This window comes from Eschrichtius robustus, chromosome 15, assembly GCF_028021215.1.
Source record: "Eschrichtius robustus isolate mEscRob2 chromosome 15, mEscRob2.pri, whole genome shotgun sequence".
Lineage (NCBI taxonomy): Eukaryota > Metazoa > Chordata > Mammalia > Artiodactyla > Eschrichtiidae > Eschrichtius > Eschrichtius robustus.
In genome coordinates, this window is record NC_090838.1 from 47283779 (window position 1) to 47311339 (window position 27561).

The following is a 27561-nucleotide window of genomic DNA, read 5'->3' on the forward strand; positions in this document are numbered from 1 at the left end:
TAAGATCTTAGTTTTATAAACAAGTTAAACATATTTGAAAGACAGGAAATTTTACTGTTACTTTTCCGCTCTTGACATTTTATCTTTGTTTTTTTTTTTTTGAACATTTATTTTTTTTGGCTGCTCCGGGTCGGGATCTTCAGGTGCGGCATGCAGGATCTTTTTTTTAGTTGCAGCATGCAGACTTACTTAGTTGTGGCATGCATGCGAGATCTAGTTCCCCGACCATGGATCGAACCTGGGCCCCCTTCACTGGAAGCACAGAGTCTTACCCAGTGGACCACCAGGGAAGTCCCTTGACATTTTATCTTTATGAAACTTTTATAACAATTTAAAAATTTCAAGGAGTAAAGTACTTCTTTCTTTAAGCTTAGTTTCTCCAGCTGTAAATGACAGAGTGCTCTAGAAATTTTCTATATGGATCTATATGGTCTATAGGATCATATAGGATCTATATGATCTCTATCATTATTGAAGATTTCAGTATAGAAATAAAAGCACAACTGTTCACAGAAGGCAAAGTATACACAATGCAATTTATAAACAGCAAATGAAGAGAATCACAAAATGGCAAGTTTCAAGAAAAACATTTTAAACACAAAATGTTTTGAAAAATCAGATTTGAAAAAAGTGATAATTTTAAAAGGTTTTGATTTAGCATAAAATTCATGTCTTTCATGCTTTATAAACTATGATCACAACTTCACAAACAACTGAATAATTTCTATACTAAATAAGAGAATGAACTAATCAAAAATTCAAAATTTTAATACCCTTTTTAGTCTCCATGAATTTTTCGTAACTATCTGGAAAATCATCTTCTGCCTTAGATTTTTCCACTGGTGCCACAACTGTTTTCCCTTCCTCCTCTTCATCTTCATTAAACCACATTTCTTCATCCTCTTCCAATGCCTTTGCATCTCTGCGAAATCTGTTACTACGCAATATAGATGGTACACTGTAAGAAATATATCACAAATATTAAGTAATGATTTAAGAGTCCTGACCAGATTATGAGAATAAATATGTATAGCCAAGAGGAGCTGAAATAATTTTAACTGAGTATAACTTATATCATTATCACCTCAGTTGCCATATAAGATGTAACCAGAAACCAGAGAACACTCCAAGGACGTTTGTACACCAACCTAAAAATTTATCTTGAGTTATGATATGGAGCAGTAATTTTTCATATAAAAGATTCAGTGTAGGGAGAATATACGACCCTCCTACACAACCCTGTACTATCTAATGATGGAAAGAAAATTCCTGGGTAAATTTCATATGTAAGAGCAAACTACACATGATTTTGAACATAATTTTATAGGCTATAAATGCAATATACTTAAACAATACCTGTTCAGTTTCTGATTTTGTCTGTCTTTTTCTTGCTCATATTTAGTCTTCAATCCTTTGAATGTCTGAACATATTCAATCGATTCAAGTGCTTTATAAAAGTTTTCAACTATATGTGTAGTAAGAGACTTGATATCTTCCTGTATAAGCACAAAATTTATATTTCAAATATAATACAATGCTTGTTAGAAGAAAAACTTAAAAAATTTTTTTTATAGTTCCAAAGCTGATCAAAAAAAAGGTTTTTCAAAATCATCTTCCAAAAATAAACGTCCTAGTTTCTTTATACATGAGCCAGGACTCCACAGAACACTTGGAAAAAAGGAGAAGCAATTCACTGAAGCCCTCTTAGGGGGACTATAAAGAACATTTGAGAGGTAAATGTATTTAGTTTATGTTGTCTGTTTATTTTTTGCATTTACATAATAGCACCTTACAATTTAAAAAGCACTTATCACGTACAATTTCACTTGATCCTCATAACAATTCTATAAAATAGGTTTTATTATCCCTATTTTACAGAAAGGGAAAATTGAGGCTATGAGAGAGACTGGATGGCCTGATCAAGAGTGCACACCTAGTTAGAAAGCAGATGTTGAAATTATATTTTCAACAAACATTGAAAGATATTACTTGATGACACCTTGTTTAACTATCAAAACAAGATAAGCCTTACTTAAAAAATAAACAGATTCCTTTGACTATATCACATATACATATCTGGTAAAACAACTTGAATTCCTCTTGTATATTTCCACAGTTCTCTAGTGGTGTAATTTTTGTGAAATAAACTGACAGTAATAAATTTTAAATTCTGAATGAACCATTTTAAGTGATCACTGCAAATTAATGGGTGCAAAGCAGGCTCATCATTAGAAATAAATAAGTTGTGATTCAGGACTAATACTGGTAGGATATATACATGCCACTTCCTTAAAAGATACACCATAACCTGGTTGTATTAAGGACTGTTATGTCTTTAAACTAGTTCCCCTGAACCTCTGAATCAAAAAAATATGCAAAGGAGAAAAATTAGAAACCTAGGTAAAATAGTTGTGTTACACATTGAAACAAAAAAAGGTAAGTTTTGGGATTCAATGTACATTTATCAACCACTCAAAATTATTTTCAGAAAAACAAATTCAATCATAGGAATAGGGATGGGGCTGTGAACGTTACAATTCATTTTATCCATATCTCAACAAAAATTTTAAAGGAAAAAAATATATAAAAGTTAATCTCTAATTCATAGAACAGTACACTGTGAACCTGGGTTCAGATTCTTGGTGAGCTAGTCAACCATGTTCCCTTTTTTCCAAGACTAAAGATAGTACTTCTATCTTCTTCATCCTTTTTGCAAACCATACTCTTGGCAAGCAACTACTCTAAGAAAAACAATCTGGTCAGCCAAATAATCTTTACGTGAGAATAGTGTGTCATCAGTACAAATCTGATTTGTAAGAAACAAAACTAGAGAATGAATTTCTAGCTTTGACTTTCTTTTTTCAAGTTCTTTCTAACCATGTGGCCATTTCCTCCAGTGGAATCATTTCAGTGTGTGGGACAGGGTAAATTTATCTTACCGGTTCTTCAGTTATTCATCTTATCACTGTTATTCACACAGAGCTCTCTCCAGATCTTTTTATGACAAATCTTTCGTTGCCTGACTGAGACTCAAGACTGAGCTGCACCATATCTTCAAGCCCTGCCTGTGCTCCTAACCAAATGAATGCACCTGCATAGGTCAGCTAATCACTTTGGGTGTCTCAAGCCCTCATCTATAAAATAAGGCAGTTGGAGTAATTCACCTAACTTCTCAGTTTCTTCAACTTAAAATTCCATGATAACATCCTACCTTTTATGCATTTTGTATCATTTGTATCAAGGGAATTATTTCTCAATCTTTCTATTCATTTTTATCACTACCCTTACAAGAGATCACAGAGATCATATGAATGGCATGCTTGAGTGAAATGTCCACATATGCTAAATATCCTGAAACATATGGCAAAAAAATGGAACTGAGAATATAGCATAAACGCAGTTTAAAATACTATGCTGAATTTCACAATTTAAAATATTCACATCACTAAACATATAATTATTTTAATTTACTAAGAATCTTTTAATATAAACTTACCACTCTTATAAATTCAAATAACTCAATAACAGCTGAATTCAATAGATTGTACCGAGTTCCATTATCCAGAAGAGCATTTATAACTGGCTCAAAAAGATTTCCCTTGGTGATGTAACGATTATAAAATTCATCTTTAAGGCCAATTATCCGCCTCATAAAACGAAGAGCACCTAATTAAAAATAATACAGGGAGTAAGTTGCTAATCTTACTAGTATTAATTATTATACAGGTACTTTTACATAAAGCAATGTATATGTTCTTCTAAAGTAAAAAGCAAAACTGCACTAAGAACAATTGGATTTTGCGAAAAACAGAATTAGGGAAAAACCAACTCAAAATTTGTACAACTTACATAGAGAGCTAACAAAAGCCCCAATAATTGGTAGACAGACAGCTACAAGGCAGAGAGATTAAAAAATACACAAAAACCATACAACACAAATGCTGGCACTACTTAGAGCAGTGCTGGTGGATGTGGAGACAACGCAGTGAAGGCAGATCAGAATCAGTAGGGGCGGGCTTCCCTGGTGGCGCAGTGGTTGAGAATCTGCCTGCCAATGCAGGGGACACGGGTTCGAGCCCTGGTCTGGGAAGATCCCACATGCCACGGAGCAACTGGGCCCGTGAGCCACAACTACTGAGCCTGCACGTCTGGAGCTTGTGCTCCGCAACAAAAGAGGCCGCGACAGTGAGAGGCCCGCGCACTGCGATGAAGAGTGGCCCCCACTTGCCACAACTAGAGAAAGCCCACGCACAGAAACGAAGACCCAACAAAGCCAAAAATAAATAAATAAATAAATAAATAAATAAATAAATAAATAAAATCTTTAAAAAAAAAAAAAAAGAATCAGTAGGGGCTGTCACTGAGAAGGGGACAGGAATGGTGCAACCTGCCAAGAGCCGAGACTGCCTTACCTCTCTGGAGGACAGGGCAAAGAGGGGAGTTGGGGGAGCTTTGGAGGTAGGTGCTTCTTTTTAGCTTTCTGAAAATACAGCCAAAGGGGCTCCTGCTACCAGTATACAGGAGAGCCAAAGGTTTTTTTACTTTTCTGATGAAAGCTATTCCAGTTCTCTTTGCCTTGGGAAAATCATCTGTGAACCAACACTACCTCCGGATTATAATAACATCACTCCCTTGTTTACCAATTGCTTATGAGCTGTTTAACCTTTGGTAAACATGTACTGTGGCAGATCAGACTGTATCTGTGAAAGAATGATAGAGTAACAAATAAGCAGTATAATTTGGCTTTTTACATTTTAGAATATTGAAAAGAAAATTTCCCTTTAACTAGTCTTTTCCCTAGCTAAATAAAGCTAAACAAATTTAGCAATATTATTGCTAAAACCTTTATGGAACACAAAATACTGTAATTTCAATCCCTTATTTTTATGTTTGATCTTTTAACTTGTAACCTCTCTCCTAAGTAGTTTAATTTATTCTACAGATACCACTAGCCACATCTTTTAAAAAACACAAGGTTTCTGATTTTTGTAAGTCACTCTCTCATTTTAACCCTCTGTTCACAGATCTAAGTTATTAAAAGAAGTTGTGTCGGTCCAAAGAGGTTCTAAATATTATCTGAAAATAAAACAGAAATAGGCCACATAAGGTATAAATGTATGATAACTGTAAGACTAAACAGGTGTGGACAGAACTGCTAGACTTAAAACATCACCTCTTTTTATGGCAGGATAAGAAACAGTTTTCTTAAGATTAAAAAGACTGAAGTATTGCCAAAGACCTGAGCAAACAGGCACTTTCATACACTGCCGGTGAATGAAGTAACATGCACACAAAGCTATAGTTAAAACAGCATTGTTTATAATAATGGAAATCTTGAAGCAATATAAACATTTAAATACTGGAGATCTGTTCAGTTATATCCATTTAAATGTGACCATTCTGCAGTCATTTCAGAAAGGACTATTTATAGAAAGCCATATAGGAAAACCTAGTATGAGAACATCAACTGTTCCAAAATTAATATAAAAATTTAGTGTAAATCCAATCAGGATGAACTGGATAAAGTTATATTTAAGTTACTGTGGAAGAACAAATGTCCAAGAACCAAGAAAATTATGAAAAGAAACCTGAGGAGGTACTTAGCAGATATTAAACTTTACAACAGAGATACAATAATGGCGTAAGAATAAACTTTCCCATTCATTTTATGTAGTGAAATAAAAGGATAGATAGTTCAGAAATAAGACACAAGTATATATGGTAACTTACTGAATACCAAAAGTGATATTTTAATTCAGTAAGGAAAATATAGTTTATTTAATAAGGTGTTAGTACAATTGGCTATACATCCAGAAGAAAAGAAAGCTAGACTCTCACTTCAAAGCATATGCAAAAACAAATTTCAGATGCATTACAAATACAAATGTACAAAATAATAAAAATATTAGAAGATAATTGAGGAAAATATTTGTATAAACTTAGGACATAGGAGACTTTCCTAATAAGCAAGACAAAAAAACCGAAAGCCATAAAAGAAAAATAAGACATATTTGTTATCATAAAGAATCTTATAGCAATTATATGCAAAACAATGCCATAAATAAACGTAAAGACAAAAGACAAATGAAACTGGGACATTTTTTTCCCCAAAATGTGATAAACTGCTAATATCTCTTACTAGAGCTCTAAGAAAAAGATAAAAGGCAATTCACAACAGATAAAATGCAAAAGCACTAAAATGTAAAAAGATGTTATCAAGGAAAATGTAAATTAAAACACAAACAGAATACATTTTCCATCATCAGCTGGATAACATTTTAAAAAACAGTAACAATGAGCGCTATTCATTGAGTGCATTCTTCATGTCAAGTGCTTCAATCTTTTGGGAAAGTAATCTGGAAAGTAAATTAAAATTGAAAAAGGATATATTAAAATATATTAACATTTTGCTCTGGCAATCCCAATATAGGGAATCTATCCTATGGAAATAAACCAGTAAAGAAAGATTTATGTATTGGGTTGGCCAAAAAGTTCGTTCGGGTTTTATGGAAAAACCCGAACGAAATTTTTGGCCAACCCAATACCAGGCTATTTATTACAGTGCTATTTGGAATGACAAAATACCAAAACAATCCTGTAATCCATGCAGTGGAGAATGGTAGAATAAGTTGTGAAAGAGCCACTCTATGAAATGTTACTCAGTTATGTTTAGGAAAAATATTAATTCACACCATATCCGATGACCTAGCGTATTATTAAGGGGCTGAGACGTGTGTCAGCATGATCCTGTTTCTATAAAAATAAAACATGAAAACCTACACATGTGTGAATGTTTATGTAAATTTGCACAGGTATGGAAAAAGGAATGGAAAAGAAGTAGTGCAGGCAGTCAACAGTGGCTATTTTAAGGCCTTAAAAATAAAGGCAGTAGTAGGGAGATTAACCTTTTCTCTATACATTAAATTAAATGTTACATTTTAACTATGATGTTCATGCTCAGAAAAAACCCACAGGGCTCTTTTTATTTCGAGGGAGAAGGTTTCTTTACCTCTATCAGCAGGTGAAACTATGAGAAGAAACTAAAGTTAGGGTTCACCGAAAATCAACATTTAAGCAAACATCAGCATTTAAGTTTGACTTCTATTGGTCCAAGTGGTCTACTGAAGGGCTACCCATAAGTTATTTTCCATGTTCAAATAAATAACCTGAGTTATACAAATACATTTCAAGGCCCATATCTCAAAAATATAAAAAGAGTCACTACTAAATGACAGTTTGATGAAGCAGATGTAAAAGGCAGCAGGAGTGGTTCTATTAGTGAAATGTCATTGCACATGGTATTATGTCACAACTGAATCTAAATGTGAGCAATATGTGCGTGGGGGAAGCACTATGACCTATTCCTCTTGTCCTTTAAATAAAAGAAAACAAAAGATTAGTATTTCTCACAATCATCTCTTTAATAGCACATGCACTTGCTAGAAAAAAATAATTCCACATGGGTAACTCAGGCTTTTCTATTAAAAATGCTGTTCCATAAAACATTTTGTAAGAATGTTCATTGAAACTGTTACTTACACAAGGCCAGGAAAGTGTGCTTTGAATTCATCAAGACCAAGACTCTTCTTAGCAAGTCCTTGTTCATAATATAGTTTTTTATGTGATATGTGTGATGTTCCACACAAAATGTGAGTAGCTCTAAAATTAAGGCAAGCAGCTGTGCTGTTTGATAATTATCTACAAAGAAAGTCATCACATGAAAATAAACATTGCAATACATCTAAGCAAAGAGAATAAAGTGTACATCCTATATTTTAGAGCAAAAGTAAAACTGTATTTTCTTCTCCTTTTTGTATCAATTAAAGAAGCTACAGATTTTTATTTTTTCATTAGGTAGACTCTCCAGAAGTATTAGCAGTTTTACCTACTAAATAGATATTCTAAGGCTCTTATATAAAATATTTAATAATGTTAAATAAAAATGTACAAATATGATAATAAAGCCCTCACTGCATTGAGATTTTCTTGGTAATGTTTCCTTAATATGTGCTGTCATTAATATTAATGGATCTATAAAAGGGTCCACTGCACAGTAAAAGAGGAAATACCTTAAACTTTTTGCCTAAAGTGGTGTAACACAAATTTCCCAAGAAAAATTAATATGCTTTCTTTAAAGACATCTTTAAGGAAAGGACTTTTTTGGCTGTTTGAATATCAAGTGAAAAATATTACATCATGATTTTAAAATAGTAATCTTTTTAACATCAAATCATGATATCCATGAGAGGCCTACTGAAATATACCAGCTCTTTCTTCCTCAAGAGGCTTTGGTTTACACATTCATGGAGTGATTTAAAATTGCTTCTTGAACATCAAAATTGAATGTATAGGTAATTACCCATACCTACTGTAAATATTTTAGGCAAGAAAATATTAAGCTGTGAAGAAATTACGGAATCACAGCCTTAGAGAAAAGAAAAAATAACTGACGTCATCAAGTCCAACTATTTTATTTTTCAAGAAGACTACACAAATAAATATTTTGTGGCGCATCACATGATGCTATCAGGAACAAATCAGCAATCTTTTTAATAACAGAATGACCATCAAGTAAACAAAATACAATTCTGGTATTTCAAAGACCTTTTCTACTTTAAATGTAAGTAAAGAGTTCTACTTGTTTCAGACCAATTTGTACAACAGCCATCACCACAGCCAGTATCTGAACTAGTTCCTCACCATTAAAATAAATTCTCTAAATTTCTCAATTCCCAAATTTTATTTACAAAAGATCTTGTAACAGTAATCTGTAGTGTTAATTAAATGTCTTGTTTTCACTTTCCCAAATTAGGACATGAAATTACTCATCATATCTCTAATAATCAAATCTCTGAACTGCTTCCTAATTTGAAACTGGCTTTCCTAGAGCTTTGAAGGGCCTGGTAGACAAGACAGGAGGCCAGGTAAACACGGCATTATTTTCCATACTAACAGGCCAATATCTGATACGTATGTTCCAAGTAGAAGCAACCATGTTTATACTCAGATTCATGAATGATACCTACGCATAAGACTATTAATGAAGACTAGTTCCTAACTGATTGGCCTTAGTTTACTAAATTCACAAAATAAGAATGAACTAATCCTCAACTTTCAGACATCTCCTTAAAAAAAATGTCAGAAAACAAGCTCTAAATTTACAGAGAAAAACAAAAACAAAATTTCAACTGGGTTTTTCATCTTTTATATTGGAGAAAGTAGAATTTTTTTCTTTAAAAAAAATCTAGTTTTGGATTTTTTGGATGAAAATATGTCTTTCCTAGCTTTGTATAAGTGCATTATATTCTGAATAGAAAAAAACTTACAGTTTGCAATAGTTCATAAAGTATGAATGTACACTTACCGGGACAAATTGTGCTGTTTTTGTTAGATCCAACTATATTATCTAATAAAAAAAATTAAAATCAGCGACTTCAGTAATAATATCTCACACTTCCCTAGCACTTTACAACATACAAAGCATATCTCTGATCATAACCTCATTTTACCTGCATAATAACTATTAAGAATTAGTAGCTTCAGTCAAATATTATACCTCTATCTGAAATCTTTTAGAGAACTGGGTGCAGATGAAGAATTATTAAAAGACAGTATCATAAGTATTCTAATAAAATCACATAGATTTTAACAATTAGTCACTTATGCTTTGAATTTTTAAAAAAATAATTAGAACATTATAATTAAGTTTCGATTCCTAGGCTCACATCTTAGAGCACATTTATGTTAGGAAACACAAGAATGTACATCAGAGCATTGTTTGTAACAGGAAAAAGCTAGAAACAACTTACATATACATTAGAAGCAGGATGGCTAAATTACAACATACTCATACAAAAGAATACCATGCAAGAGTTAAAAATAAACTCTAGGTATCAATATGGATAGATCTCAAAAAAAGCACTGGGTAAAAAGGAAAAAAATGCAGAATAATGTGTACAATGTAAGTCAATTCATATCAAGTTTGAAACTGTGAAAAATAATACCACATTATACATGTCACAATAATATAAACAAACAGGGGTGATAAACTCCAAATTCAGCATTTCTTGAGGGACGGGGGTGGGGTAGAATGAGAATGCATAAGAAACTATCTGTAATTTATTTTCTTTTTAAAAAAACTGAAAAAAATATGACAAGTTAGTTTTGATAGAGCCAACAGAAAGTATGTATCTGTGATGCTATCATCTAAATATTTCTGTATGCTGGAAATGTTTTATTTTAAAATGAAAGTTAAAAATGCATTTGTTTTAATTTACATAAATGGAACCTTTCTGTAAAACATTCTGTGACATGCTTTTTTTTACCCAATTCATATTTTTGAGAACTAATCAGTCGACAGATCAAAATTCAATTATTTTAACTGCTAAATAGTATTCCATTATACGAATATACTACGTTTTCTTCATTTCCTACAATGAACAATGCAACAACATCCTTGTATCTGTCATGTCTATGCATAAATGTCCCCTAGGATATAAACTCAGAAATGGAGTTGATAGTATTATGTAGGGTGTACTATTTTATTAGTTTAGTAAACATTCTCTTAACTGACTTCCTCTTAATTGACTTAATAGATTAGCCAACATGTTCTGAGAATATGCCCCCCCCCCACATATCTCATCTCACCAAGCTGAGTTGTACGCTTATCAAAGTCAGTCCTTTGTTTACACTAGTTGTATTTGGTAATATGATTACATAATTTAAATACTGCAGACTGATGAAATGTCACAGAACTGTAATATCTAAAGCTAAGTTGAATACAGCAGAACTCAATTAAAAAAATGATACCAACTTAGTCATACAAAACTATGAATACTTAAGTACTTAAAGGAAAGTACTTAAAACCATAGTAGAATTCTACACTCAGACTACTTCAAAAATATGTTTAGGTTTTCTCTCCACTATAATAAACTGAGACCAGGAACTGTAGCTGATGAATTACAGGTGCAGTTTATGTAAGAATGCAATATGGAAATACAATAAAAAAAAACACATGCAAAAAAAAAAAAAAAAAAAAAGCCTTGACCCTATACAAACTATCAGTAAATGAGCAGCATTTAAAGTTAATGTTTATAAACAGTTTATTTTTTAAAATTATTCTCTGCTTTAACCAACTTTTTTGATTAACCTAATAACCTGATCCTTATGTTTTGAAATTAGAGAGTTTTTACTGTATTGCCAAATATGTCTCCAAAATGATGGTTACCTTGGATTTTGTAGGCAATATACTCTCTGCACTTACTCACTCTAACATTAACTCTAACAACTTTGGGAACAATCTCCTTCTTTTGCTAAGTGTTTACAGTTCTCTTCTTCAAGGTGTAATACTTTTTGCCATGTATTCTATATCATTCTCTACCACAGACACTCTGAAGCAAGGGAAATCATGATTTTATATTGCAGTTTAAAATTTTCAGTAGTAATTTCCCTGTCATAAAAAGCACCAAGTAAAGTGCCTGTTAGCTATAATACTTATCTCACTCTTTTAAAACAGAAATCATAAGCAGGTAAGTAAGAGGCCCCACCCTTTTCACATTTGTCTTCTGAAGTATTGGTCAAAAGTGGTGCTGTGAGGACATGCATACAATGGTTGTAGAAGAAATTTAGAAATTCACTTTTTTCAGTTTTCTGAAACATACAGAATTAAAAAAAATACTTTATTATCTTTATAATTAATAAAACATCTTCAAGAATTAGTAGTGCAGGTCATACACAAACAAGAGATACTTTAAGATACTGTGAAAGAATCAAAAAAAACTTGTTATATTCACCTTAACCTTATTTCTGCAGAACTGAAAAATCAGATCTATTTCATATTACATGTTCAATAAAAATGAATGTAAGAAAAAGATCAGATAGCATTATAAAAAGTTTTTCCAGGGAAAACTATCTAAAACAATTTTTTTTCAAATACGCATGGGATATGAAATGCAATGAAAAATCTATGTGAGAGCAACTTTAACCGTTTAAAATTTGAAACCCCAGATTTCACGATGTATTCAAATTTGAAAAAACACCAAGTTGATTTATCAAGCCACTAGAAATGTTACAGATTTTAGATTTATTTTTTTTAATTTTAAGAATTTATTACTTGGAAATTTGGAAAATAATTCCTTTTGGTTTTTTGGCCATTATTTTTTATATAACTGGTTCTATAAACTTGTAATGATTTAAAAATAATATACATTTTCTCTAAATTTGAGTGAAGTCTATAAAGGAGAAATATCCCAGCATTTTGAGATAACCACTGTTAATATTTTGCAATAGTTCCTTAAGTCTTTTTTTGTGCTGACTCCTTTCCTTACGCAGTTAAGATCATTTGGTATATGTTTTTTTCTTTTTTATTGTGATAAAAAACATATAACATAAAATTTACCATCTTGACCATTTTTATAGTTCAGTAGTGTTAATTATATTCACATTTCTTTGTTTTAATTTTTAAGAGGTTAACATACAGAGGCCAAGGGTCATAAATAGAAGTGCTAACATTTTACCAAGATTTTAGCAGATTAAAATCTTGTATTTTGCTGCAAAAACAACTGCTAGAGGAACATTACTGCTACTTGAATTCTGAGTGTACAAATGTTTGAATATTCGTTTTTCAAAATTGTACAAATTTACAAAATTTTGATTTTTACATATATTTATATATTTATACATAACTTATTGTATATAAAATAATCTAAAACTGACTAGACCAAAACGTTTCTATCGCAGAGTAATTTCTTACATTAGTTGTAGCCAGCATGTTCTCTGGATCAATTAGAGTACGAAGAAGTCCCATTAACTGAACAGCACCTCCTAGCTCAGGATCAGTGTCACAGATCATTTGTTCAATTACTACATTAATGAGAAGGATATCCTGAAAGAAAATGTGTTTCTGTGAGACCTGGTTTGGATATAAGACAAACGTACCAGCTGAAAGAACAAAATCAGAATCATACAGAAAAAAAAAAAAAAAAAAAAGAATGGATGAACTTATTTAAACCTTTTTTTCCTAATGTTTTCAAAGTTCTATAAACACACTAGAGCATAAAGAAACCCACTCAAAAACAAAACAACACAATGCAAAAATCAGAGCACACGACAGCTTACAATATCATCAACACAGGCAATGGAAAACAAAATCATTTACCAGAAATTCTTGTTCACTGGAGGTTCTAACATATTTTCAGTCTAGGTTTTAGCCTCAGGCATGAATTTAGAAGTTGACTAAACCCAAGATTACACACATCAAGTGATCAGGAACATAGATTATGTCAGCTTCTAACAAGAAAATCCTTTCTGACAAAAATATGAGAAAAAATAACCCAGTACACAGCTCTCCACAGGAGGTAAATGGGTACACATTGTGTTATATAATGATCTAAAGCAGCCAAATAGATTTATTATTACATTAGTAACATGTTGTTGGGTCTTAATATAAAGAGCTACAAAGCAGCTTTGCAGATACAAAATTTACTTGCTTTCTGCCTGTATTTTAAAGGTAGATACCTTAAGCATTAAAGTAGGATACAAAGTGATGGTTCAGGTCAAAGGAAAAAGTTTTGACATCAACTCAGAGGATTTGAGCACAGGTTTATTATTGGGGGAAGAAAGGTAGTAACTGAAGGAGATGAAATAAGAGAACTGCATGGAATGAAGATAAATTTGTTGAATTGGGAGAATTTTGTAAAATAATAAAAAGAAAAGTTCCAGTATAAAGCACATTTTGTAATTATTTTGCTTTTCTAGTCCCTCCCAAACTTAACATACTGTGTTATGCTAAAATATTTCCCTGTGAAACTGTGATATTAAATGCAATGAAGAACCATCAAAAACCATGTCATAGCAACTTAACTGCTTAAGATTAGAATCTCACCCTCTACCATGTCTCAAAATTTGAACAGCAATGAATAATTCTATCATGGCATCAGAAACAATAAAATTTCTTCAAAGAGAAATTATGAAATATAATTCACAGAGCTACATTAATAGACTCAAGCCTTACTTCAGTTAAGAGGAGAAAGAGCAAATTCCACCGTAATCCGCTCCTGTTTCTTATTCTGGTATGTTCAGCAAAGTATATCACATATAAAATGTTAAGATATTACAAAAGGTATCAGCTAGTGAGCTTTCTTCAGAACAATGATATGGTATTTACTTACTTTAAATTCATACCAGTGTGTACAACTTGGATTCTACCACTTAATTAGGGGCTCAGATAATTTGCTCAATTATATATAAGCAATTACATAAGTTCATTCCTCCTCCTACATAAGTTCATTCATTTAAAACTAGGCCAAAAAAAAAAATATATATATATTTATAAATGATGAATTTAAGTTACATCTAAATGAAAACACAGTTGCAAGAAAGACTTCTTAAGGTATAGCTCATATACTGAAATAATATTTCAATATATATACTTTTAAAGCTTTTTACCCTTCTCTCTCAAATGCAGTTTCTTACAAATCCTGCCTCATAAGTACCAATACCAAATTCTGTTGGTCTACAAGCAAAGATAAAAGGGAAATGACCTGTGCTGACTGAGAGTCCCATAATCTGGTGACTTGTTGAAGTGAAAAAAGCCAATTTATATATTTCATAGTGAAATAGACTGCTACAGAGAACTATAGCCTTTTCAGGAGATAAAAACTGCCTTTCTCAAAGACGTGTAAAACTTCCTTGACAGACAAAGGTATATGCACCATTGAATGCTATTCTGTAGAACTTTTTAGGGTACCCGAGCTTGAGAAAGCAAGGGCACAGAGGTCAGTAGGTAAATGGGAACCTTCGGGTTTAAAAATTATGCTTAGATAAGATGTCTAGAATACACAAGAAAATAATTTGGAAGCCTACTAAACAGTAGAGGAAGCTTAACTGTAAAGTAAGCTTTAGCAACAGTCTATGACCGTTTGCTCTCTAAGACCACCACTGGGTCAGAGAACTCACACTGACAGAAAATAGGCTACAATACAAAATAGAGCCCTGGAGGAAAGGCATCTTCCATTGCCTATCTCAGATGCAGCCACAGCTGAAAATGTCCTAAGGGAAGGAACCTAAGCTTTGGAAGAAAATGGGCAAGGAAAATTCTTTAGAGAACAGAACCAGGGACAGCTGGTTTGGTTAATCAAGAACCTCCAGGGACAATAAGTCTAAGCTACTGATATTCAACAAATATTTGACAGACCAGTGCATCATAGCTGTGAATGAATGACTGCTGTATGTATGTTCTCCCTTTTCCCAAACAAAAGTAGTTTAATTGTGATGTTGGGGCAGATAAATTATCTTTTTGTTTAAAGGTCCCTGAAACATAAGGAGCCTTATCTGGACCTGAAGAGGACTGCACAACACCCAAATATTCTGGACGTGAAGTCTCCAGACTGGATACAGAAGTCTCCCTTGAGCAAAGGGTGAGTGATGAAAGAAAAGTGTATATGGACGTTAGGTAGTTACAGAGAGGGCTGTGGCTGATACTACTATATGCCACCTTAGTCTCTATTCTCTTTGTCCTGCTAACAGAGCCCAAACTTTGTTCAGAGAGGCTATGTACTCAGCTAAAACGCTGTATTTCTGTTTCCATTGCAGCTAAGGGTGACTCACCTCTGGTCAAAGAAATACAAGTAAAAATTGCTAAATGGAACCTCTAAGAAAGAGCTTTAAAATGAAACAGAAAAGCTCTCTAGCTCTCTCCATTTTGCCCTCTGCTCCCTTTCTTCTTCCTGCTTGGAGGTGGAATAGCAATCTTGCAACCTCAAAGTAACAGACATTAAGACCAGAAGCTCAGGATGACTGACTCATAAGATGAGTCTTCTGGCATCATGGAGCTGCTCCTTGACTAATTGTGACATGAATAAAACAAAATTTTTATTAGGTAAAACTATTATAGGCTGGTTTTTCTTTCTTGTTTTATGATTAAAACAATTACAATTAACATAATATCTACCCTCTTAGCAAATATTTAAGTATACAATATTAATTATAGGTCATATGCTATACAGTAGATCTCTAGGACTTGTTCATCATGTAAAAGTGAAACTGTATCTTTTGACTAATACCTCCCTGTTTCCTCTACTCCCCATCCCCAGGCAAGCACCATTATACTCTCTGCTTCTATGAGTCTATTTTATATTCCTCATATAAGTAGTACCATATAGTATTGTGTCCTTCTGTGTCTGGCTTATTTCACTTAGCATAATGTCCCCCAGGTTCATCCAAGTTGTCAAAAGTGGCCAGATTTCCTTCTTTTATTAAGGCTGAATAATATTCCACTGTATGTGCATGACAAATTTTCTTTATCCATTCATCTGCAGATGAACACTTCGGTTGCATCCATGTCTTGGCTACCATGAATAATGCTGCAGTGAACATGAAAGTGCAGCTATCTCTTCAAGATCCTGATTTCAATTTCTTTGGATTTATATCCGTAGTGGGACTGCTGAATCATATGGTAGTTCTCTATTAATTTTTGAGGAGCTTCCACACTGTTTTCCATAGTAGCTGCACCAAGGTACAGGCCCACACAGTGCACAAGGGCTCTCTTTTCTCCACATCCTTATCAAGACTTGTTACCTTTTGATTTTTTGATAAGAGCCATCTTAATAGGTGTCAGGCGATACCTCATTGTGATTTTGATGCACATTTCCCTGATGATTAGTGATGATGATCACTTTACCTGCACCTGTTGGCTATTTTGATGTCTCTGAAGAAATGTCTATTCAGTTCCTTTGCCCATTTTTAAATTGGGTTTTTTTTTTTTTTTTGCTATTGAGTTGTAGGAGGTCCTTACATGTTTTGGATATTAATCTCTCATCAGCAATTGTGTACAACTCTACACTTTTATTCCCCAACCCACATACTATGTTACTGATATCAGAATTTCTTTTTATACTGTGTATCTATTAACAAATTTCTGTAGTTGTAGTTATTCATAATATCTTGTCTTTACCTTTTATACTGCATTAAAAGTGATTTACATACCACCATTAGATTATTCCATTGGTCTATATTTGCCTATATATTTACCTTCACAGAGAGATTTACACTTTCATATGCTTTCATTTTGTTGTTCAGTGTTCTTTCATTTCAACTTGAAGAGCTACCTTTAGCATGTCTTAAAAGTCAGATCTAGTTTTGACGAACTCCTTCTTCAGTTTTTGTCTGGGAAAGTCTTTTTTCTTTATTTCTGAAGGACAGCTTTGTCAGGTAAAGTATTCCTAGTTGGCAGTTTTTTTTTCTTTCAGCACTTTGAATATATCATCCCATTCTCTACTGGCTTGCAAGGTTTTTGCTGAGAAATCCGCTGAAAGCCTTCCTTTGTATGTGATGCGTTTATTCTGTCTTGCTCTCAAAATTCTCTCTTCTCTTTGATTTTTGACAGTTTTATTATAATGTATCTCGTTGAAGACCTCCTTGGGTTGAATCTGTTTGGGGACATATGAGCTTCATATACTTGGATGACCTTATCTTTCCCGATAAGTTTTTAGCCATTATTAATTTAAACATGCTTTATGTCCCTTTCTTTTTCTTCTCCTTGAGACTTTCATAATGTATATATTATTTTGCTTTATGGTGTCCCATAATTCATGTAGGCTTTCTTCACTCTTTTTCATTCTTTTTTTTGTTCTGATTGGACTGATTTTAAACGGCCTGTCTTCAAGTTCTCTGATTTTTTCCTCTGCTTGATTCAAGTCTGCTGTTGAAGCTCTTTATTGATTTTTTTCAGTTTAGTCACTGTATTCTTCAGCTCCAGAATTTCTTCTGGTTCTTTTTTAGTTTCTCTTTGCTGAACTTATTTTATGTATTGTTTTCTTGATTTTGTTTAGTTATCTGTGTTCCCTTGTAGCTCACTGAGCCTCTTTAACACAATTATTTTGAATTCTTTGTCAGGCAGTTCATAATTCTTTTTTTTTTTTTTTATTTTTAGGGTTGGTTACTGGAACTTAATTTTGCTTCTTGTCAAGTTTCCCTGACAGCTCTCACCTAGATTTTGGAAGTCTCATGGAGGTAATTCTTGTCTGTGGATGGTTGTTAAATCAGTGTTTCTGTTGCAGGGGTAAGGGCTGGAACTTCCAATCTGCCATCTTGCTGACCTCACTTCTCATCTTGCTGATATATTAAGCCAAACTCATTCCTAAGTGATACATTAATTTCTTACGTCTTTCCTTTTTTCTGTCACAGGTCAGGCCTTCTTTTTCCAGTTATCTCCAGCTGTTAGAACTATCCTTCTAAAACCGAGACCTGATCAAGACATTCTTTTGCTTAAAATAGCTACAAGATAAAAGATTCACTCCTTAGACTGGTTGTATAGGTAGTAAATATTCTAACCCTGTGCTGTCCAATATGATATCCACTTGTCACAAGAGACTTTAAATTAAAATCAGTAATTCCTCAGTCACACCATCTACATTTTAAGTACTTAATAGTCATAGGTAGCGATTGGCTACCTTGTTGGATGGTTAAAGAATAAACATTTCCATCATCATAGAAACTGAACAGCACTCTCCAGGCCTTTTGTTACAGCTTCTTTGTTGAAGAAGGGAAAAGGAAAAAACAGACAAAGACAAAGCGAACAGACTTAGATAAAGAGAAAAAAAGAGGGAGGAGAAAGGGGGCAAAAAATGGGAATATTTCACAATCAATAATATCAACTGCCACACTCAATGATATTAAAGTCTTAAAAAAGTTGGTTTCTAAATCCTTGCGTCAGATGGGTTTATTTTTTAGTATTTTGAAGTCTCATTTTAATAAAACTTGAGTAGTTATTAAAGTAACACAAAAGAGACACAAATCCACAAACTGTTCTATTCTGAATAAGAGCCAGTCTTTTCCAATAAAATCTACTCTGAAAATAAACATCAACTCAGACTTCCACTTTTGGCCAAGATGAAGTGACAGGAACTAGATTTACTCTTTTACCTCAAACAACAACAAAAACCCAGACAAAATATATGAAACTACAATTGGTAATACAGTAAACATCAGCCAATGAAAGACACTGAGAGATAGGTAACAAATGAGATGAGCCCTATGATACATGTTAGGTATTATTATTATTAATTACTGGATTCTGCAAACTAAGTAAAAATCAACTTCTAAAAAACTGGAATTAACCATGTGTCTAGAGATTATGTTGTATATAGCAGCATGGAATAGTAAGACAGTCTTATCCCAGAGGTACACTCACCTCAGCTAACAATTAAAATTAGTCTACTACAATGCATTACTAAACCCACTTCAAAGTAATAATGTGCTTTCAGAGACAATGAACAAATAGTTCCTAAGAAATGTAACTAATGATTTAACATTCATCAATGAACTAAAAGTATTACCAGCATTATAAGTTGTCTGTAAAACATGCTTCATTTTCTTAGCAAGCCTGGTGAACAGAAGGAATAGCTAAATTAAAAGACTCAGCCTCTAACTGCAGTACAGCTAATAACTAGCTATGTAAGTGACCTAACTCTTCCATGCCTATTTCTCCAATGGAACTAAAGTCTAGTGGTCACTAAAGTCAGACCACTCTCAAAATTCAAGCCAGCATTTCTAATTGCCTGTTAAAGTTCTTTATTGGCATTAAAACAAATCTAATTTTCCTTAACCTGCTTCTCCAACAATGGCATTAATCTGGCTAGAAAAGTCATGCTCAAGTATTATGGCAAAATAATCGAGATGTAAGACAAACTACAGGAAAATTCCTTCTTCGGATGTCAAACTATGACTTGATCTGAAAATAAGCCATTATAGAGTAACCCCAGTGAAATTATTCCAATGCTGGGTCACCAAAATCTATTCTAGAGAACACTCCCTTAAATTTACAGTCTTAAGAGGGCCCAATAACTCCTTTCCCATTAATGCTTGCTTACTCCCATGGTCTCTTTGTTTAACTTCTCTTTACACCACCATAGTAGCTTTGCAATTACAACCTTCAATTTAGAACCAGTTTCTAAATACTTGCAAAATTCTGGGGTCTAAGTCAGGGGTCATTAAACTACAGAACTACCTGGCTGGTTGTTCACTTTGTAAATAGTTTTACAGTAAAACATTTACTGGAACATAGCCACACCTATTCATTTTCAAACTGTCTATAGACAGTTCATACTGAAGTGGCAGAGTTATGACAGAGACCAGAGGGCCTACCAGTCTTATTTACCTTTTGGTCCTTTAAGAAAAGTTTGCCATCCTTCATTTAAATAGCAACATTTAAGTGAGTTTAACCACAGTTTCTGGGAGATAGTTCAAAGTTTTAGTTGTTTCTAAATCAAGTTTTAGAGAAACGATACTCCTGTTGGTTTCATCACACTCCAGCCTCATGCTATTCTTAGAAACACATACTTTTGTTTTTAAAGTACATTTAAGTGGGTGTAAGAATTTTTCAATATTGCCAAAAATACTGAAAATATATAATTAGCAACGGAGGGAAAGTTTTGGGTATCTACACATGGAATTTAGAGATTACCCCGATTATCAGGTGACATCTCTATTTTCTGATTGGGAAACGTAAAGAACATACTTTATTTCATTGCTTCTAAGACAGATTTCTTAAAATTTTAACTTCTTGATGTTGAGATATATTTTATAACCTATGGCATTACACACTCACTGTTAGCCAAGTGGCAATCATGACAAAGTTACATGAAAAATTTGTACTGACACTTTCTGGTATGATCAAGAAAATATCAGAAGCTGTGTAACTTAGATTCCATGTATATAGTAAATAAGAGGAGAAAGAAAGAATGGCAAGAGCAGGAAGAATATTCTGAGGTAACAGGATAAAAATAACTGATGTATGTTGTGGAAACACTACCAGTTTTTAAAAAACTATCTAAATGTACAAATCATAAAAAAAGCTCATGCATATGAAATTTGCTCTTGCAGCTACTTGAATGAAGGTTACAAGTATTACAGAACCAATACTTCTTTCAATCCATTCTGATGTGTTCAAAGAAAGCAGCAACAGTTCTTCAAATTCTACAGAAGAACTTAATCTAACTTCTTTAGTCTGTGAAATGGCAAAACAGCCTGGACAAAGAAAACTTAAGCTCACTTTTTAAAGTTGGGGGAATTTCTTGGTATGATGTGTTGAAGGAAATGTTACTTCTGTACTATTCCTGACACAAAGAAATAACCTGAATTGAATCATGAGGAAACATCAGACAAATCCAAATTTTTGGATATTGGAACAGAAAGTTTTCATTTTTGTCTTGGGTAACAAGGGGATAACTGGGACAACGGATAAAATCTGAATTAGGACTGTAGTTCGATAACAGTATTGTAAAAATGTTATTTAATTTCCTGACTTTGATAATTATACAGTGGTAATGTAGAGTTTTAGTAGATAGACACCAAAGAAAATAGGGGTAAAGGAGCACTGTGACATCATTTCCATACCTTTTTCTTCAATGATTCAGAAAAAATTAATTATATATTTATGTATGCAAATATGTACATACAAATACAAGCAAAGAAAGACAATGATAAAGCAAATGAGAAATAAAGTATTAACAATTGGGAAATCTGGGTAAAGTGTATATGGGAGTTCTTTGTACTATTACCGTAATTTTTCTGTAAATTTAAAATTACTTCAAAATAAAAAGTTAAAAATTGACACAATTTTAAGAAATAAAATGTGATATGTTCAATACAAAATACAGAACAGTCAACCCATAGAGATTAGCTTACGTATTTACTTTAAATTTCTTTTTATGGTAAATTTCGCTCTCTAGAATTATTTTGAAGCAAATTCCATGTATACAATTCTAGAAATAATTTAGTAAAAAATAAAATAACCCTAAGGCTAATATCATATCTATAGAAGTTAACATATGAATTTATTCCTAAGTGAGAAATACACTGAAAATACCTGCCAAAATAAGTAGTTCAGCAGTAGCTGTATTACTTATCCAGTCAGATTCTAAAAGAAGTTTTACTGAATGTTTCAAAGGTCATTAGCATAAAAATGTTTGAAATCTGTAGCACAGCAATTATTGCTAAATCTATCCTTCCAGCTTGGATAGAAATAATGACTATAGTAAAAAAAGTTAATATTGCTATTTCCTTGTGTCTCAACACATATTTTAATACTGTAATCCATGTTCCTAAAACCAAATCTGCTCCCACAGTAGCAGAAAGAAAAGTTTGAATGCTGTGCATTTCTTTTAAGACAGCATCAAAATATCAACTGCCCAATGAATACACAGGTAAGTTATTTCTTCTTTCTTTTAAACATTACTACCAACTCAATATAGTAGAATTCAGCATGTAGAATCCTTAATTTTGGAAATTAAAAAAAAAGTAATTTATCTTCATTTGTGGGCTAACAATTTTGAGGCAACAAAAATTTTAAATTGGAAAATTGTTAGACCTGAGAAAATTCAGGGAAATGAAAGACCTTGAAGACTGTGACTACAAGAAAAAGAGAAATTAAAAAGGGACTTTTCATCGTTAACGATCAGTAACTGCTTCCCCATGTCTCATGCATCAACTAAATGTAAACAAGAAAATCGTTCTAATGAAAACAGAAATAAAAGCTGTAAAAGTTAAGAATCCTAAGCTACTAAATTATTATTCTCATAGTCTGAGAGATTTTATGATGAATGCTCTTAATCCCACACATCACTAAGGATGAAGCAATAGAAGTATTAATTTCAAAGTTATCTTTCGTAAAGGATGGCACTAAGATAAGAATTTCAACAGTGAGATTATAAACTGATTACTAAACTAGGTATTTATTTCTTTAAAGTCAGATTTAGCATCATTTGGGTTTTTTAAACTTTAAAATATACTTAACACAAAATATTTCTTCTATTTCTTTTCTACTGCCTAAATAATAGCATTAGCCCAAACCCATTCTAAAACAAAATTGCTTTTAAAAAAAAAAACACTGGAAATATCTAACAGATAGAATGTAAAAATCTAACTGGACATTAATAAAAAAATAAAACATATAAAACAACTATAGTTTAATTCAATAGTAACAAAAACATAAAAGAATCAAATAACATTGGGAATCTAAACCTTCTTTAAGAAGGGACATAATTGTACTTCAGTTCTTCTCTATTTAACACTAACATATATTTAACATAAGAAAGGGTACTTCAATTACAGCTATATGTTCATTTTGTCTTTAAATAGGTTAAGGGGAAAGTTTAAATATTTTTGTAGTGGGAAAACACAACATTGGTTTCATTATTAAATGTTCATCCCCACTAAAATAACAGACACATTTGAACCAGTAAAAGCAACTTCTTAGTTATACTAGATAAGTGCCTGACCTAAGGGTTTAGAATTATATTTCATTAGTACTTGAAACTTTTTTTAAAACCAAGAATTAAGAATTTGATTCATTAAATCTATTTATCTCAGTAATAGTTTGAATGCTTTTTTTTTTTTTTTTTTTTACAATAAACAAATCAACTGCCACATATTCTGGCCTTGCCAAAGTCACAACTGATCAGAAATCTATTATTATTCTTCATAAACAGTTAAAATTATGGTTATGACTTTTCTCTCAACAGTTTGCAACCACTATTTTATAGGTAATTCATATAGAACCAGAGCATTATCACTTACGTCATCACTCTGCTGGGCTTCCTGCATTACAAATTCTCGGACCATGGATGGACTAAACTCTACTAGATAAGAAAATATATCTGTAGCAGCTGATCTGACTTGCAAATCATCCATGCCCTGATAAAAGGAAAATCAGGTTACTTAGAGACAGTGAACAAAAGTTATGCCTGCGTTCCCCCTTTTTCTCCCAAATCTATGCCAAACAAATTTTTGGATTTAGACATGGTACTGGAATCAAAACATATAATCTCTCCCATCCTTTTCTTTTACAAATATTAAAAACTTTAGGCAGCTCAATGATTAGTTTCTGCCAGTTTTTTTCAGAGAATTTAAATTTAAGAATCAGCACAGGATTATAAAGCACTGCTTTACAAATGCTGCAAAAAAATTTGGGGGGTGGGAGGGAGGATTCTTGATTTAAATATATGCAAAAATGTGAATGAGGTCTCCTAGTTAAGGCTTCAAAACTTTCCAGAAGCTGTCTTTGGTCCTGTTTGCCAGTTACGCCTTAGTAACTGATTCTCCCTTTTATGACTCTCCTAATAGAGGATGATTTTGAAAACAATCTGGGTATTTTCACTCTTTTCCGTAACTTAGTTTTCTAAGGTAGTGATCTTGAATGCTTTTCCCCTATCAGTACATGAAGGATACATGATTCATAAGATAAAAATCTCCAGGTGATTCTGAAAACGTTCCCTAACTTAGCAGTTCTCAAAGTGTGTCCCAGGGAACCCTGGAGAGGGGGTCTCACACACTGAAAAGGGGGGTTATAACACCCTTTTCAAAATTGCATGAGATTAAAACTATTTTCATAATATTATTTATTATGAAAATAAATATTAAGGCATTATCGGCCTTTTTCACTCCCAGTCTATCACAAGTATAGTGGGGTTTTCCAGAGGCTACAAGATGTAATATCATAACAGATTAAATGCAGACGCTGCTATGAGAATCTAGCTATCTTCTATTAAGCCAGGCATTAAAGGGATTGGCAAAAAATGTGAAACAATGCCACTTGTCTCAATTTTTTTGTTTTGGAATTTTTGTTTTGTTTGGAATTTTTTTGTTTTGTTTTGGAAAAGTTATTTTTTCCTGAAAGTTATATTAGTTATCTTAACATATAATGGGATAATTATTATCATTTTTAAATGAGTTAATAAATACTTAAAAATTTTCTCAGTTTTAATTTTTCATATAATAAATGCCAATGCATAAAGCTCATATAAACAAAAGTATGAGAATCACTCCCTTAACCCCATATTGTAGCACGAGCCCCCTTGGTCCAGTCTGCCCTTCTCCCATTCACTGGTCTAAAAAGGAAAGGTATTTTATTAGTTTCTATGAAACATACTTAATTTTGTTATAGAAGAGATAACAGTCTCGTAAAACCATGTGGGATTTTTATTTACTTGAAGCCATATTATATGAATCACATGTCAATATTACAAATTTAAGTTAATAAAAATCTGAAGAGGTTTTATGACTCACTACCAAATGAATCATAACCTAAAATTACAAAATTGAATATGCATTACTATAAAAAATTATTACCCATCCACAATATAAATCTATTACAAATTCGCAATTTCAAAAACATGAAAAGAAGCTATATAATTACCATTACAATTTCAAGAGCAGGAAGAATCCCCAACTTTGCCAAAGTTTTGAAAAATGCATCCCTGTTTTGAGGTTGTAATGTCTGAGAAAATGCACAAAATTCCTTGAAAAAATTAACCTGTAAAGTTAAGAAAGAATAGTGAGAAGTTGACACACATTAAAAGTAACCCTGGGGCAAACTGTAATGTGATCTACCACAGTGTGGAATTAACCTTCTCAGGGACCTAGAGTTTTTAGGGTATCCTGGCTCCTCAAAACCTAAAGAACATAGAAACCATGCTATAATAAATGGTGGCTGGGTTTTCAGGGAGCACTCATAAAGCACAATTCAATTTTTAAGAATTGTAAGGAACATCAGAGATTTCCTAGGATAAAGGGCTAATTTTATAAATGAGAAAACTGAGAAATAACTATACCAAAGATGACATGCCTGATTTTAAGTCAGCAATGTTTCATGACTTCTTTAGTATCTGATTATAAGTTTGAAAAATTGGCAAACTGCTGGTAAACAGCAATCAACATTCTCTTTCCCCAAAGCATGGTTACATCTCAAAAAAGTGATTACCAACACATTTGAAAGAAGAAAAACACTTCCAAGAACCGATTCATCATTCGTTTATTCAAGAAGGATTCTCCCTACCTCTTGTTTAACAACAACAACAACAAAAAGCATGTCAATAATGTATCTACAACCATAAAAATGTATGAGTTTGTAGTTCTGTCCTAACATAAACCATGTCTTGATTTTGTAATTTATAAGGCACATATTCCCTCACTGAGGGGAATAAAACCACATCAAAATATCTCTAAAAACTTCTAAGATATACAAAACAATAAGTTTTAGAAACTTTGCAAATAGTCATTTTATAGTATAATTTAAATACAGGTGACCCTTGAACAATACAGGGGTTGGGGTGCCCGCCCTCCACTAAGTCAAAAACCTGTGTGTAACTCTATAGTAGGCCCTCCATATCTGTGGTTCCGCATCCAACCTTGGACCATGTAGTTCTGTAGTATTTACTATTGAAAAAAATCTGTGTCTAAGTGGAACCTGCAGTTCAAACCCACGTTGCTCAAGGGTCATCTGTTTATATCTTTCATACTAATTACAAAAATTTTTCTCTTAAATTAACAAGTTCAATATTAAAAGCTGTGTATGCCAAAAGAGTAAGTGCTCTTTAAGGGTGTGAATTTCAGTAATAAATAACTTACCAATTCACGGCGTTTATCATCATCCGTGGCCTCATCTGTTAATTGTGCAAAAACTTCAGACAAAAACTTCTCATCTTCCTACATGAGAAAAAATAATTACTATGAATTTAATAAAAGTATAAAGTTATACTCATTTATATGATTTCACAAACTATAATAAAAGTAGCTGAAAACCTAACAGCAATTCCATTATAAAACCTAAAATTCCAGGTATATTCATATTATAATTTTTAAAACTTGACTACACCATTCAATATTAGTTAGACATATTAATACCTTGTTTAATCAGAAACCTCAAATATAAAGAACTCTTTGAAAAACAAAAAATAGATATTCTAGAGGTCATGCATGAAAACTCTATTTACCTTAACCGAGAGCCTCTCTTAGCTCCCTTTCAGGGTCTATTTATTTATGCTTAATTTAAACATAATTCAAACAAGTTTGAAGATCTCATTATTAGTCCACAGTGGATTAGAAAAATGAGAGTTACAAACACGGCAATAAAGAACATTGAATTCTGGCAGTGATAAGATTATAAAGGTTAACTGTGATTATCTTTTGGTGATGGATTATGAGTGATTTTCTTTTTTGCTCATCTGTATTTTCCAATTTTCCATAATAAATATGGACAATTAAAGTACAAAGGAAAAACCGACATGAACATTAAAATTCACTTTAGAGAAGATTTCCATCAAAACGTGCTGAAAGAAAGTTATGCTTTTAAGTTTCAGTAATCTTCAAAATTCACTTTTATGAAATATAATCTGAATATTTTTAAGTAATTAAAATAGCATAACCTAAAAATATTTGTAATAGTGATAACTGCATGGTTGATAATAAAATCAAAGCATGACATATAAAGGATATAGCTAATATACCTGCCCTTTTTCTTACTGTGAATCATCCATGAAGCGGTATCAATCCCTTAAAGCCTTTCTGAAATAAGGTAGAGCATATATGAAAAAATGAATGAAAAGCACTAGGTATGATCATGGAAAATATAACATGCTCTCCCGCTAAACATCCTTTGGAGCTATTCAAAGACACATCACTGACAGATAACCCGTTTTTTGACTCAGAATAGTGTTCCTTTTGTTATTTAGTTGACTCCTTTTGGATCTTATGTATGGAGGCCTGAATCATCTACCTTCTGAGAGA

The 27561-nt window shown here is 32.6% G+C and overlaps 1 protein-coding gene across 1 annotated transcript in view; it reads right to left on the reverse strand.

Annotated features, from left to right (window-relative positions):
- The window catches only part of PPP4R3B (protein phosphatase 4 regulatory subunit 3B), a 67498-nt gene that overhangs the window by 13938 nt on the left and 25999 nt on the right, over positions 1-27561 (reverse strand). Inside the window, exons 5-14 of the mRNA XM_068565128.1 lie at positions 26404-26481; positions 25193-25309; positions 23575-23691; positions 12752-12883; positions 11547-11649; positions 9365-9406; positions 7540-7698; positions 3497-3666; positions 1357-1496; positions 774-958 (exon numbers count right to left, since the gene is read on the reverse strand). Of these exons, the coding sequence (XP_068421229.1) occupies positions 774-958; positions 1357-1496; positions 3497-3666; positions 7540-7698; positions 9365-9406; positions 11547-11649; positions 12752-12883; positions 23575-23691; positions 25193-25309; positions 26404-26481 (1243 nt within the window). The remainder of the gene's footprint in view (positions 1-773; positions 959-1356; positions 1497-3496; positions 3667-7539; positions 7699-9364; positions 9407-11546; positions 11650-12751; positions 12884-23574; positions 23692-25192; positions 25310-26403; positions 26482-27561) is intronic.